A 15,985-nucleotide genomic window follows, 5' to 3' on the forward strand; every position below is an offset into this window, starting at 1 on the left:
TTTCTTTTTCACTAATTTTCATTCAAAGCCAAATTTACGTATGAAGAACCATGGAGTTCAGTGGCTAGCATCCACCCTTATGAAGAAACAGCTACCTCGGCTTAGGGAGTGGGATGCCGTAAGACACGAGCACGTACCCCCGGAGCCGAGGCCCAGAGGCTGACCGCTTCCGGGCTGGGAGGCATTGTGGGCGCCTCACCTGCGCCTGCCCAGAGCGGGCTGGAGGAAATGGGACGGGGCTGGTGGGACGGAGACCAAGCAACCGAGAACGCTGCTAGCTGACTAGAAATTGTGAGGAATTCCTGAAAGACGGAGGAAACTCCAGACCAAAATGTGGGCAGTAAAATTTGCCACAGGGGAGGGAGGGAGGGAGGGAGAGAGAGAGAGAGAGAGAGAGAGAGAGAGAGAGAGAGACCGACCACAGTCAAGATGAAATGAGAGCATGCCCTGGGCCATTTATTAGGGGCGGCTTTTAGGGCTGCCGGCCCCTCCCCAGCTGTATGAAGCACAGACTTGCTCACACACAGGCTGAAGCCTGAAGAGTGGGCACTGGGTCAGGAAGGCAGGGCAGTGCCCCACAGGAGGCCACCATCCCTGAGGTGGGCTAGGAGCTCCCATCCCCGGAAGAAAAGATACGGTGCTCGGCCTCCAGGCGCGTGTTGTGCCCCAGCCCCGCCATGACCAGGGGGTTTCCATCAAATAGAATGAGCCCAGGAAGCAGGATTCTCAAACCCGAGGCTCAGCAGGTAGCCCAGGATGAGCACACCTTTGGGGAACATCAACACCTGGAAACACAGGCACCAAATTTAATCAACAGGAGAACTAACACCCAAGGAAAGAGAGTTAATAAATAGAGGAAGACATTAGAACAGGGAAATTCATACCTCTGGAGAGATTTAACAGGATCTTTCTCTAGAAACAACTAGAGATATTAAAAGTTTGAATTTTGCTGATTTTCTTTTTTTTAATTTTTATTCTTTTTATTTTTTTTAAAGATTTTATTGGGGAATTGGGGGAGGGGAACAGCGTTGGGGGATTGGGGAAGGAGAATAGACAAGTTGCTGTCCTTTTATTCTTCAGTCTAGTTGTGGAGGACATCGATCACTGGCCCATGTTGGTATTATCATTGCACTCTTCCTGGGTGAGGCAGATCGGTCACCGGCCACCGGACAGCTGCTCACAGCAGCTCCTGGCAGCTCATACCGGCTGCCAGCCATTCACAATAGATTTATGGCAGCCCACTGCAGCCTACGCCGTCGCCGGCGACTCACAGCAGCCCAGCTCCAGGTTGAGCTGTTGTTCACCATCTTAGCTGTAGAGGGCAGAGTCACTGGTCCTCATGTGGGATCCAAATTGGGACCCTGCTGCTCAGAGCTGGCATCCCAAGCCAGCTCTTAACCAACACACCACTCGGCTGGCCCATGAATTTTGTTAATGTTTTTAAAAAGACAGAAACAGACAAAAAGGTGACTATCACCTTTTAAAATCAAGCTAAACAATTTTATAAGAACACAGTACAAAAAGGCAAAAAGAAGGCCGGCCAAGTGGTGCGTTGGTTAAGAGCTGGCTTGGGACGCCAGCTCTGAGCAGCAGGGCCCCGGTTTGGATCCCACATGAGGGCCAGTGACACTGCCCTCTACAGCTAAGATGGTGAACAACAGCTCGACCTGGAGCTGGACTGCCAAGAGCTGCCATGAGCGGGCCGCCCAGAGGCTGGTGACCAATCTGCCTCACCCGGGAAGAGCGCAATAATAATACCAACATGGGCCAGTGAAGCCACGTCCTCCACAACTGGACTGAAGAACAAAAGGATAGCAACTTGTCTGTTCCCCTTCCCCGATTCCCCAATAAAATCTTAAAAAAAAAAGGCAAAAAAAAATTTGGAATAAAAATGAAGAGACTTGAAAGCACAGTTCTGGGCCAACATTTGTCCAACAGAAGCTCCAGAGGACAGAAGAAACACAATGGAAGAGAATAATAATAATAATAATAATAATTATTATTATTATTAATGTTCCAGTGCTAAAGAAGACAAAAGCCTTCAGACTGGAAAGACCCCCTGGGGTTCCATCGTGTAATGGTTAGCACTCTGGACTCTGAAAAGACCCCGTTTTAAATGGGACAAAGATAACGACACTGATATAGTATATGGATAAAAGGTACTATATCTATCAGAAAACATCTTGACTCTATACATACACAAGGACAGAGATTTGAAGTATATAAAGCAAAAACAGAAATATAAGGGAAAATCAACAAGTTCACAGAAATCAATTGAATTAAATAGACAAAAATTAAGTAGGAGCTACAGCAATAGTTTGCTAATGAGCATAAGAATTTCCTGGAAGTCTTATTAGAAATGCAGATTTTGAGCCCCCATCCCCCTCCAGGTCCAATTGTAATATCTTTAAGAGGGGTGTGAGAAGTTGCATTTTAATAAGCAGCCCAGGTGATTCTGATGTAGGTGGTCTGGAACCATACTTAAAGACTCACAAAGCTGTGTCGGCCGAGTGGCTCAGTTGGTTAAGAACACGGGCTCTGAGCAACGGGATTCCCACATGGGCCAGTGAGCTGCGCCCGAGCTGAGCTGCTACTGAGCTGCCAACAGGTGGCAGGATGGCTCAACTGGTGAGAGCACATGCTCCTAAAAAGGTTGCCAGTTCAACTCCCTCACGGAATGGTAGGCTATGCCCACCTATAACTAAGATTGAACACCGCACCTTGAGCTGAGCAGCCGCGTGCTGCCGACAGGCGGCTGGACTTGGAGCTGAGCTAGCTGTGCCCTCCACAGCTAAGATTGAAGGACAACAACTTGGCTGTTCCCCTTCTCCAATTCCCCAACACTGTTCCCCTTCCCCAACTCTCCAACACTGTTCCCCTTCCCCAATTCCCCAATAAAATCTTTAAAAAAAAAAAGACAAGGCTAAGTCAATGAATAGCTTGATTTAAAAGATATAATAAGAACTTTGCACTAAAACGAGAATGATTATTCTTTTGAAATACCAAGGACATTCATTAAAATGATCTGCTAGACCACAAATAAAACCTAAGAAATTTCCCCCAAAACCAGAAACCAAACAAGGCATTCTCTGATCATAATGTGGTAAAATTAAAGATTAACACAAAAGGAGAACAAAAACTCAAAAACAGACAAACAAAAAAACCTACTTAGAACTCTTTTACTTTTCTCTATTTCTTCCTTCTAAATAACTAGGGAAAGAAAAAAAAAACCCCTAGAATCACAAACCAATTAGAGAGAAATGACAATGAAAACACTACATACAGAGCAAAATTTGTGGGATAAGAGCAAAGCAGTGTTCAGAGGAAAATTTATAGCCTTAACACTGATATATTAGAAAACAAGCCTAAAAAAAATTGAATTAAACAATCAACTTAAGAAGATAGGATGTGGGGTGGGGGTAAGGGAGAACCAAAGCAATAAAGTAAATCAAAAATTTTAGAGAAGGAATCAAGGTAAAAGTAGAAGTGAACTGAATAGAACATAATAAATAAATGAATAAACGATGAAATAAACAAAGTATACATGTTCAATAAAACCGAAAGCTGGGCATGGTTTGGCTGGGTGGGTGGAGAGAGCTTTTCATTGTCTACTCAGTTTACTTTTGAATTGTTTGAATCTTTTCTAATGAGAAAGCACTCATGTATTAGATGGCATATAAAATAATGAAAAATAATGTAAAAATACCTAAGAAACCCTATATCAGCTATAAATGCAAGTAATAAGAGACATTATTTATTCCAAGATCGATGCAGAGATCATTCTTTATTTTCATGAGGATTGAAAAAGATGCTTTAGGGCCGGCCGAGTGGCTCAGTTGGTTAAGAGCACAAGCTCTGAGCAACAGGGTCGCCGGTTCAATTCCCACATGGGCCAGTGAGCTGCGCCCGAGCTGAGCTGCTGCTGAGCTGCCAACAGGTGGAAGGATGGCTCAGCTAGTGAGAGCACGTGCTCCTAACAACAAGGCTGCGGGTTCAAATGGTGGGCTACACCCACCCGCAACTAAGACTGAACTTGGCACCTTGAGCTGAGCTGCCGACGGGCGGCCGGAAAGCTACTGGACTTGAAGCTAAGCTAGCTGCACCCTCCACAACTAAGATTGAAGGACAACAACTTGGCTGTTCCCCTTCCCCAACTCCCCAATTCAAAAAGAAAGAAAGAAAAAGATGCTTTAATGAGTCAGGTACCACCCAGTCTCTTCACTTACAGAAATGCCCTCCAGGGTGAAAGGATCACTGTATCTTTCCCTCTGGACTTGCCTTTCATGGGCATTTAGTGCTTATTCAGCTTCCTTCCTCATGAATCATTCATGCCCATCACTGAATTATTCCTGCTCAGCTGGCCTTGTGCTGTCTGATCCACCTGCCCAGGGCCCTGCCTAATGCCATCAGCCAGGCTGTCCTTTCATCTCAGCTGTCATCTCTGGGTGTGTTCAGGGCACCACGCCCCTGATGGTCTGGGTGCAGAGGGGCTGAGACGGGGAAAGACCTCTTCCTCCTCCCTGTCAGGAACAGACAAAGCTCTTATTGTCTGAACCAGAAATTGCAAGCTGGTGGTCTGAAGGCCAAATCTGGCCAGCAGTATATTTTGTTTGATATGTAGAATATTATGAATTGGTTACCAACATAAAATAAGCAAGTAAACAAACAAAAAAACAAAACAAGGCGGCTGGGTGGCTCAGTTGGTTAGAATACGTGCTCTGAACAAGGTTGCTGGTTCGACTCCTGCATGGGATGGTGGGCTGTGCCCCCCGCAACTAGATTGAAACAATTAGTTGACTTGGAGCTGATGGGAAAAACATACTGTTCCCCAATAAAGTAAAAAAAAAAACACCAAAAACACAACTCTGGGAGAAACTGAACACAAAGAGACCAGACACCTGGTTCCACTGGGTCCCTGTTTTGATGACAGTCAGTCGAGCTGTGTCAAGACCGTTCCCGATGCCCCACCACTCCCTACCACATCCTGACATCCGGCCAAGGGCTCTCATTGTTACCCCCTTGCCTGGCTCATGTCATTTACAAAACATTCATTTTCATTGGCACCGTGTGCCAGCAATCCCATATTGCAGAATCCAAACTCTATCTCCCAGACTGACTCTCCTACCCCAGGCATCACAAAAATCCTGTGTCAGATTCTGTGTCCTGATTCAGTTTGGAAAACACTGTCACTGTAATTATAACTTAGTGATGTGATGAGTGAACTCGGCTCGTGTGGGCTGCCCAGGGTGCCGAATCAGTATCTCTACCATAATACCCCCACTCACGGACGCAATTATTCAATTCACTTGCTTAACAAAGATTTATTTGCAAACGAACTCTATGCCAGGCACCTTTCTAAGGACCAGACACAGCACACACCTCTATCTTCTGTGAGGCCTGGGCGAGCAGCCTCGTTTCTCTGCTCCTCAAGAGATAAATTGGGAATGAAGACACCTAGCACTTAGCTCTCAGGGTTGACGCAGCGACAGGCGTCACACACTTGGCATGGTGCACGGCACTTAGTAAGGACTCACGTAACGTGTACCTTCACTATCTTTTTTTTTAAATGTCATTCAGCCAAATTTCTCATGTGTTGTTTTAAATCCTCTGGTAGGTGGGCCAGAGGTTTTTGTGTTCAAGCCAAAGCCTGTTGTGACCTGTGTCGTTTTCCCAGGTGTAAGTGAAGACTCTCTCATGGGGCCCACCCGCGGCCCAGCAGCTTGGCTATGGGGAAGACCTGGCCCTTCGTGGTTAGAATTTGGATAATCAGTCTTACCATCACATCCTCAATGGTCAGGAGGATCCTTTCTCTGTCTGCACTGCTTGGAGGATCGGGATGTCCGTATGTGTTCTGAATGGAGAAGTTAAAATCACAGGGTGAGCTGCGGGTGGGAGACTCGGAGTCCTGGGGACAAGAGCGAGCTGGCGGTGGTCAGAGCAACCCACGTCCCTGAAGACATGCTGGGCCCTCCTTCTCTCCCTCGGCCGCCCCCTGCTGCCCGTCTCCGCACTAGGTCATTCTCTGTCCTGGCTCCCACAGCGGATCCAATCAAACGCATCCCTGCTTTACCAGCAATTTGCAGGAACACACTCGTAAGTGGAACAGGATTCGAACTCAGGCCACGCACTCCTAAAACAGCCCTGAGCCACTGGTTCAGATGGCTGAGTGAGGACCCATGTGGAAAGATGGTCATGCGTTGTTGAGTGAAATAGGTGGGATTATCAATTAGCAGAGATAATATAACCCCGTTTAAGTGAAAATAACAGTAAAAGAAAAAAAAAGGCACTCACTCAAAGGTTATTTATATGGTAATCCAAAACAGAAGTAACCAAGCATCGGAACTGCCCTAAGAATTATAATGATCCCTCATTTTTCAAGTCTCGCCATTGAAATTAATGAATACTAAAGGGCTCTGTGGAGGCAGCCTGCTGGGGACAGGGTGGGCGGGCTGCTCCCCTGGGGGCGCTCCGCCAAGATGGCACAGCTGCCTGATCCACACAGTGCCAACCAGTGGGTGAGCCATCGTGGGCCACACATGGCAGAGCCCACACATGGCAGGCCTGCCGGTGACACACGGGTTGTGACAGGTCTTCAAGCTGTTTATGTGTGTCAGCAAGTAGCAGCACCTTTTAAACACTAAATTATGATTGTGGACAAATATCCAATTCACCCCACTCCACGATCCACACAAAGAAAAACTCAGGGGAGGCGTTCCAGATGTCAGGGTGTCAGTCCTCCTGTCACCTGCTAGGCTCTCCTAAGATAAGATAACTAAACTCGAGAAATACCCCTCACTGGGCATGGGCCAGGGCTGGAACATTCCAGATCAATGATCTCCTCCTGGATATAATGATAATGTGCTGTTTTTGGTCTGCATAAGGTTATGTACCTACCTGTTCACCATAATGATCTTGGAGCAGTGGATTATGAAAGGAATTTTATTTTCTTTGTATCGTTTGAATTTTTTATAGCGACCATGCATTATCGGGGACAAAAGATATCTTAACCATAGAAAAAAAAATGCACATTTGGTTTCATTCCTGATTCTTAAGGGGAGCCAATATTGTTTAAATGGAGACTTATCCCCTGCAACACACCACCCAAGGCAAGCCAGTACGACTAAGACCTGGCACCTTGGTGGAACTTTCTGGAAAGAGGTGCCCTCCTTTCCCTGGAGTTGCTAAACTGCTCAAACCCTGTGCTGGCTGTCCCTCTGCCTCCAAGTAGAACCCCTCATCCTTACCACAGCCCTCCAAGCCCTGTGCGGCCTGAGCCTCAGCTACAGCTCTGGTCATTTCCCAGCTCCCTTGCTCCCCCCGCTCCTGTCACACTGGCCTCCCCCAGCAGGGCCTGCACACCTGCTGCTCCCTCACTTGGGATGCTCTTCTCCAGGTGGTTCACTGCCTGGCTTCCTTGAGGCCTCGGCTCACCCATCATCCCATCGAGGGGAAGCCCCCACCTTCCCACATAAAATGGCAGCCCTTGCCCGGTTTTTCTCCAGCCCCTTCCTCGGCTTTGTCTCTCTGTTAAGCCCTACCATCTCCTGGCATATTATATATGTGTTTATTGTCTGTTTTATTTTCAGTGTGAAAAATGGTGCCTGGGGGCCTGGGGTGGGGACTGTGGCACATGGGGCCTACACCTGTCTGCGGGGAAGCTGTTTCTCAGCACAGTCACTGCTGTCGTGTAAGAAGGTGGTTCTGAAATCTTCCAATTTTTCAACAGAAGCCCCAGCTTCAGACTTTGACATGGAATGTCCTGACTCTTTTTTTATTTTTTTTTTTAAAGATTTTATTGGGGAATTGGGGGAGGGGAACAGCGTTGGCAAATTGGGGAAGGGGAACAGACTAGTTGCTGTCCTTTTGTTCTTCAGTCTAGTTGTGGAAGACGTCACTTCACTGGCCCATGTTGGTATTATCATTGCACTCTTCCTGGCTGAGGCAGTTGCTCACTGGCCCTGGACGGCAGCTCACGCCGGCTGCCAGCCATACACGGTAGCTTATGGCAGCCCACTGCAGCTCCACTGCAGCCTATGCCTACGCCGGTGACTCATGTCAGCCCAGCTCCAGGTCGAGCTGTTGTTCCCCATCTTAGCTGTAGAGGGCGCAGCATCATTGGCCCTAATGTGGGATCCGAACTGGGGCTCTGCTGCTCAGAGCTGGCTTCCCAAGCCAACTCTTAACCAACATGCCACTTGGCCAGCCCTGGAATATCCTGACACTTAAATTCAGACCCACGGAAAGCACCGTGCAAGGAAAGCATTGGGGTGGCGGCCAACAGAACACGTCTGCAATGCGCCCGTCTGTGAACTCAGAGCTACCGAGAAGCTCAAGTGCACCGAGGACACGAATGAAGGTGAAGAACTGGTGCGTTCCAACAGGGGAGGTCGGACGGAACACACGCACGCCACACGCATTTCCTTCTGCTCCATTTCAGGCGGCACTTGCAAACAGTGTGGGGTGGCTGAGTATCTTTAAGCCGCGAGCTTTTTTTTTGTCCGTTCCCTGTTCAGATTGCATCTCTTATGGCTTCTGCCTCTGCCGAGAACAGGCTCTGCCATTTCACTCTTTCATTTAGCAGGAAAATAACTCCGAAGGGAAATTGACTGTGAAGCCGTATGGCGTGCCCCCTCGAGAAGAGGAGGAAAAGGAAAGAGCGCAGCACCATCAAGCCCTCGCAGCGGAGAAAATTCAGGGCTGGCCGGGCGCTGCTGAGTCTGGGCATGCGCAGAGGGGCGCTACCGGGCTGAGGCATTGGGAGCGGCAGGCTGCCGGGTGGCAGGGCGCTTGGGGGCTTGCAAAGGAGGAATATGTGTTCATGGGACAGGTGGGACCAAATGGCCAAGTGAGAAGAGGGAACGACCCTGCCTCGTGCTTGAAGGGTTTACACGCATTCTATGACATGGAGCGGGGCCAGGACGCTAACATACTGAACTTGGCTATGAACCAGCTTCCCAGGCTCAGAGAAACTGATGGTGGTTTGTACAGACTGATCCTGAGCAAAGCACTGTCTGGCTGATTCAAACAGAGAGGAAGAGAGAGAGAGAGAGAGAGAGAGAGAGAGAGAGAGAGAGAGAGTGTGTGTGTGTGTGTGATGTGGGAGGTAGGTGTTAGAAGTAATAAAGCCCAGGGCAGCTGGTTAACTCAGGTGGTTAGAGCGTAGTGCTCATAACACCAAGGTTGCCCGTTCAATCCCCACATGGGATGCTGAGCTACGCCCTCCACAACTAGATTGAAACAGCTACTTGACTTGAAGCTGATGGGTCCTGGAAAAACACAGTTTCCCAATAAAAAAAATAAAGTAAAAGTAATAAAGCCCCTACTTTTGCCTACTGCGCAATCCCATTTCTATGGGCGGGGTAAGGAAACAAGGTCATTGGGTCATCCACAGAAAAGGAACACATAACAGAAAGCGCCCGAGAGCAGCTGGAGCACGCAGCCAAGGCCAGGCCTACCTGTGGACGACCCACAGAAGCATCCTCTGCCTGGCCAGGCAAGTCCTCACGTGGCTCAGAATCTTCCGAAGGGTCCAGAGGAGGTTCGATGTGGAGCCGCAGGCCAGCTTCGGTTCTGATCTGCACAGATTTCTGGACATGAAAATTCAGACCATTTCAGATATGGGAGAATGAACATTTTGACTGCTCTGGGGTGAGCAGGTTGGGGCTGACTGCAGGGCGGGGGTGGGCGGTGATGGGCAGGGATGGGCGCCCTGCAGGCGTGTTCTTGTGGCCGGACAACGTCGGGCATGGGCCAGCCTGGTTGGCTCTAGCCACGTCCACTCAAAAGTCTTTCCCGGTTCCCACTGCCCAGAGTGGGCTTGGTAGCATTTTGTAATTAACTCTTTGGTTTGAAATAACTTATCGATAGAATTTTAGTAGGTGTTAACCTTCCCAAATAGCTTTGATCAAATAAGTTTAGGAAGCCCTGGGGATTTTTCCTTCAAGACTTCACGTGGCCTTCAGTACGAGGCACAAGGCCATAAACCACTTGCCCAAGGTCACAGAGCCTAGATTTGAACCCCAGCAGTCTGGCTGCAGAGACCTTGCCCTCGGACAGGGATGGGCCGATATTTCCTGTGAAAAGTAAGTATTTTAGGCTTTGCTAGTCACATGGTCTCTGCTACAATATTCATTCAGCTCAAACGCAGCCATGGGTAATGCATGAACAAATGGGCATGGCCGTGTCACAGAAACACTTTCTTTGCAAAAACAGGCTATCCCCAGATTTGGCTCAAGAGCAGTAGTCAGCTGACCGACCCATTCTAAACCCCACACTATACAGTCATCCCGCCTTGTCCACAGGGGATACGTTCTAAGACCCCAGTGGATGCCTGAGACCGTGGATAGTACCGAACCCTATACATATCATGCTTTTTTTCCTATACATACATACCTATAGATAAAGCTTATAAATTAGGCACAGAGATTAACCACAGTAACTAATAAAACCGAACAATTATAACAATCTACTGTAATAAAAGTTATGTGAATGTGGCATCATTAAGATAAGTGACCTGAGGTCCGGCCGAGCGGCGCAATGGTTAAGAACTGGCTTTGGGACGCCAGAGGGCCCCGGTTCGGATCCCACATATGAGGGCCAGTGACACTGCCCTCCACAGCTAAGATGCTGAACAACAGCTCAACCTGGAGCTGGGCTGCCATGAGTCGCCGGCGACAGTGTAGGCTGCAGCCCCTGTGGCAGTGGGTTGCCATGGGCTACCGTATGTAGCCAGAAGCCAGCGTGAGCGGCCAGCAGCCGCAGTGAGCAGCCGTCCAGAAGCCGGTGACTGATCTGCCTCACCCGGGAAGAACGCAATGATGGTGCCAACTTGGGCCAGTGAAGCAACGTCCTCCACACAACTAGACTGAAGAACAAAAGGATAGCAACTTGTCTGTTCCCATCCCCCCAACTCCCCAATAAAAAAATCTTTTAAAAAAAAACTTTTTTTTTTTTAAAGTGACCTGAACACAAGCCCTGTGACACCATGATGGTCAATGTGATCCCCGAGACAGCTCCTGAGTGACTAATGGGCGGGGAGTGTGGAGAGCACAGAGACGCCGGACAGAGGGGTGATTCACATCCTGGGTGGGATGGGGCAGGGCAGCGTGAGATTTCATCTCGCTACTCAGAACAGCATGAATGTAAAACTTACGAATCGTCTATTTCTGGAATTTTCCATTTAATATTTTTGGACTGCAGTTGACCGAGTAACTGAAACTAAGGAAAGCCAAACTGTGGATGGGGGGGGAGGGCGGAGGAGGGGGGAGCTGCTATCTTGCTCCCAACAGGCACACGAAGGATAAATGTGCCCAGCCTGTGCCTTAGGGGAGAACAGAGGGAAATTAAAGAATTTCCTGAGAATATCTAACACCCAAAATGGGGGCAGGGACTCAGCTACAGATCATTCAAGGAGATCTTAGCGAGAGGGTAAGGGGCTGAAAAGGCAGGTCGGGAGGGGAAGAGGTGCAGAAGGACGTCGCCACAGGACATTTTCCTGCTCCGGGAGGTCTTGTCACTTGGTGATGCCCCCGACTCTGAGTGTGTCCTGCTGTCTCTGGACCCACACGCTCCCCTCCACCTTCCTCATGACCATCAGCCTCAGTGCCTGCGGCTCAGGCTCCCAGTATGGCCTCACTGCCTCCCAGGCTTTGTCAGCTCACTCTTGGGAGTGTTTCTTAGCGCCAGCAGGGGGGCCGCGGAGGTAAGCACGACATGGAATACATAAAACGCGGGGCTTCGCGGGCCAGGAGACTCCTGGGGGCTTTCCTGCCTCGGGCCAGGATGAAGCTGTAAATGTTCTGAATTTCATCACAGAGATGGATTTCCCATGATGCCTCAGGGAGAGCGCTCCTCCCCGCTTCAGGGGAACCACTCAGTAACGTCCAAATGCTGAAACTGTGCAGGCAGGGGGATATAGGGGAGGAGGGGACACGGAGGGAAGCCCACTGGGCATGGGGCCTGGGCCTAGGGCACAGCCCTTCCTGGGTAGCTGTTCCTTTACCTAGAAATGGGGGGCTTAGGCAAGGGCCTCGCTCCCCCACGTGCCATCCATGGACCAGCAGCACTGGCTCCTCCCTGGAATTGGTGAGAAATGCAGTCTCAAGCCACATCTCAAAGCTGGGGATCAGAATCTGCATTTTAACAAGACTCATTATAAAGCAATTTATATGCACATTCAAGTTTAAGCAGCACGAAATCTAGGGGGTTTCATGGTGGGCACTGCTGTTTCCGCCTGTCCAGCAAGCGTCCCGTCTTCTGGTAAAAGCACTCTGGTTTTGGGAAATCCTCCCCACCCTCAATCCAAGTGTTTGGGGACCTGAGTCTGGGGTGGGTGGAGCATCTGACCCAGGCCTGGCCAATCAGAGCATTCGACCCCGCTGGCCCACAGGTTTAGGGGAGACAAAAGAGATTCAGTAGCGTATAAGTTGGGAGTTGCTGGTCCTGGCCCTCTGGGTACCATCCAGGGCCACCTGCGGAAAAGCAGAATTCAGAGATGGGGAAGAGCCCTGCCACAGTATCTGAGCACCTGGATCCAGATGTGCCTGAAAGGGGAGCCCCCTGGCCAATGCGACAGCCGGATTCGTGCAGCTCTGCGGGTCTGATCTGAACGGCAAACGAGAGAGAGCTCTGGTGTCCATGGAGGAGCGCCCATATGCCTCTCTCTCCTGCAGCGTTTCCATCCTCCCTGTGCCCTGAAGTGTCTGTCTCCCTTCCCGGGAGCTTAGCACAACTGCTCGCCTCACCGAGGTGTCAGGGGACAGGTTTGCAGTGGGCATGAAGGCACTTTTAATCAGCAAGTCCTCACTGAGTACTGGCTACATTTGAGGTTCTGGAAACATGTCGAGATATGAAAAAAGTGCAAAAACCAATGTCCTGAGTCGTCAAGGAGTTCACACGGCACACATCACGGAAGGTGTTTATGAAACAACATGGGACAAAACTGATGTGCCCTGGGAAGTTTCTAAATGCTGAATGGGTGCCGGGGAGGGGAATAAATAGCCCTCCATCTGGCTGGCTCTCCCGCCCCAGCCCCGGGTGGGGGGGACGCCTCTGCCACCACTGAGGGGAATGGAGAGCAGCCCTGCCCACACAACCCTGCTCACCTCCCATGAGCAGCGCAGGCTGGCAGGCTCCAAGCCAGCCCCCAGGCGCACCAGCTCCCTCCTCCCACCTTCACGCCCTCACAGGGATGATGCCCAGGCTCCCAGCTGTCTACCCAGCTGGCAGCAGCGGCTTCACCCTGAGTGGGCGTTTCTAAGCAGCTGCTCTCTCCTGCCCACCTGCAGTGCCCAGGCCTGGTGAGGCCCTAGCATTATCAATGACAGACAGGGACAGGATTTCAACGCCCCAACACCCAGGTTCCAGCCTGGCAGCCAAGGCCAGCTTGTTTTGTCCTCGGCCACACTCAGGCCTGCATCATGCCCAGAGTTACCTGTGTGTGTCCGTGCCCCTCTTTGCAAAGTGCTCTAAGAGGTGTGCATGAAAGCTTACAGTCACTTGGAAACAACCATCGAGGCTGGCGGCCGCCCCGATGGTTGTGCAGTATGTAAATGGCTCCCTCTAGAGGTAGGAGAGCTCTAAAGATACTGGTGAAGGCTGGTGTGGGGTGGGAAGGAAATCCGTCTTATTGGATGGGGTCTTTCCCCGGATTTGTCTCATCTCTTACAAATACTCGTACTCAACACTCTGCCACACAGGGTCACTCTAAATGCCCACGCTTTATGTGTCATTTACTGTCCTCATTGCAGGAGTCTGCAAAACTCAGAAAGAGGGAAACACGGGAAAGGGCCCCCACACTTCAGTTTCACGTGGGAGCTTTCCTGGAGGTGCCTGAGCTGCCTAGCCCCCAACAGGAAGTCGATACAGTAGCGAGAGAGAGCAAAGCCTGTGCTGTAATCATTGGCAATGAACTTGCTTTCCAGGCCTTTAAGGAAACCCACCCCACAGTAAATTGCTGGAAGGCCAATCCCTTCTAGGAGCCGATGACTTTCATCAAATCTGACAGCATTTTGGTAAACGGCGGCTCTGTTGATTAGGCCGCTGTCCACCCAAGTATTACAAGGCCGAGGAAGCCATAAATCTTAATCCACAGATAGCAGCAAGAAGATCTAAGGCCGAGAAGCGGCGGGGGGAAGGACAGTTCTACCCAGCGCCCATTTATCACCATCAGCCATTCCACAGAGCCGGCGGCAGCTAAAAGCCCAACGCAGCGGCGCCATGTGCCTCCCTGGTCTCCCCAGAACTGGAGAGCCCCAGGAAGGGTTTCACAGGAGGAGATGGTGCCTCTCAGCCAGTATTCAGCTGCCTGGGACTTTCTGGCCCAGGGATCCTGGGGCCGGTGTGGCTTAAGCAGCCCCTTCCATCAGGGGCAGCTCTACCCCAAAGTGCTTCCTATTTGCTGGACAAGAGCTAAGAAGGGAAAGCCATTCCACTGGAAGAGGCAAAGGTATTGGCTTGGTCCATGGGAGGGGAGGTGTGGGGGAGACGCTGAGAAAAACTAGCAAGACCACAGGGTGGAAAGTTCAGGGACGCAACAGGGAGGAGGCGGTGCTGGCGGTGTAGGGGCTGTGATGGCTGGGCTCACTGACCGCTCTGCCCCTGCTGACCCAGCCTGGCCACAACAAATGTACAGTGGCTGTGTGGCCCCACCTGTCCCTCCTGCTGGGTGCAGCCATCCAGGAGTCACCGCAGAGCTGGGACAGGGCTATGGTCCTTCTTCCAATGGGGTGGCTTCTGAGAACTGACCACCACTGACCACTCTGCCTCCCAGGACAGGGGAGCCCATTCCAAAGGGTAAAGAAACTCTTTAGCTCCATTCTATGGACCCAAAATCTGTCACCATGAGCTTGCTACCATGGGGACACTTGCTTCTTACCTCTACTACTTGGGGCCAAAGGGAAACAAGCCCAGCCCCTCTTGCTCGTGACAATAACAGTACCGTTGGCACTCTGAGGCCACTTACTGTCCTGTCTACAACCTGCTTGATGGAAGCGAGGGCCCCAGTCCCAGGGCAGGCGGGCTCTGAGCCATCAGCCCTGGTCCCCGCCTCTAGCCACAGCCGATCCAGGCGGAAGTTGGCCTCTTGTCCTGACCTGTGGGCCAGGCCATGACCCAAATAACAAAGACAGGCTGAGAGATTCAGATGGTCTCTCCCTTGGAAAATGACAACAGACAACTGAGGGAGTGAAACACAGACACGGAGAAGGCCCAACAGGCAGGGAAAGCTGAAGGGAGGGGAAGATGGGGATAGGGGACAGAGGCGTGAGGGCTGGGGAAGGTTCCAGAGAGAAACGGGCTGAGTCAGCTTACAGAGAGCGCGGCTGAAAGCCTCCCGCCTGGTCCCCCTGCAGCCACCTGGCACACGGCAGCTAGGGATCTTTCCAAAACACCAGCCCAAATATGCCACTCTCCTACCGAAAACCTTCCAGGGAGCTCCTCACACAAAATAAAATCCAAACTCCTTCCCGGGGTCTTCCAGGCCCAGTGTGATCCAGCCCCTAGACCTGTGACCCCAGATCCCACGCACGGCCTCCCCAGCCTCCTCTCAGCCTCACCCCACTTCCCAAGCCCTCCACCGAGACTCTCGCGCCAGACCTTCCTGGGTCACCTTCAGGCATCAGCTCAGACGTGGCCCCTGGGGAAGCTTTGCAGCCTGCCCTCTCTAGGTAAAACTTCTCCCAGACACTGACCATCTCATCCCACGCTTTCCTCTCCTTCACAGCACTTACTTATTTGCTCGCCTGTTTGCTTTGGGTCCCTCTCCTCTCCTCCCATGTCCCGTAAATGCAAGCTCCAGGGGAGCTGGCCTGTCCAGCGTCACTCGCCACTCTGACTGCAGCACCTACAAGTGTCCAGAACTTAGTAGGCGCTCAGTAACTGGGCACGGAAGAAACGAAGGATTGAAGGGGTAAAGACTGATGAGCCCTCGGCCGGCTGCCCCTGCACTGGTCACAACGGTCATACCATTTACTGAGGCTTCCTCTGC

At 50.9% G+C, this 15,985-nt stretch overlaps 1 protein-coding gene across 1 annotated transcript in view; it reads right to left on the minus strand.

Annotated features, from left to right (window-relative positions):
• Window positions 1-15,985, minus strand: part of KATNIP (katanin interacting protein) — a 189,836-nt gene that overhangs the window by 92,392 nt on the left and 81,459 nt on the right. Inside the window, exons 6-7 of the mRNA XM_019648445.1 lie at window positions 9,456-9,587; window positions 5,777-5,851 (exon numbers count right to left, since the gene is read on the minus strand). Coding sequence (XP_019503990.1) covers window positions 5,777-5,851; window positions 9,456-9,587 — 207 coding nt within the window. The remainder of the gene's footprint in view (window positions 1-5,776; window positions 5,852-9,455; window positions 9,588-15,985) is intronic.

The sequence above is a fragment of the Hipposideros armiger genome, unplaced genomic scaffold, assembly GCF_001890085.2.
Source record: "Hipposideros armiger isolate ML-2016 unplaced genomic scaffold, ASM189008v1 scaffold_126, whole genome shotgun sequence".
In the NCBI taxonomy this organism is placed as follows: Eukaryota; Metazoa; Chordata; class Mammalia; order Chiroptera; family Hipposideridae; genus Hipposideros; species Hipposideros armiger.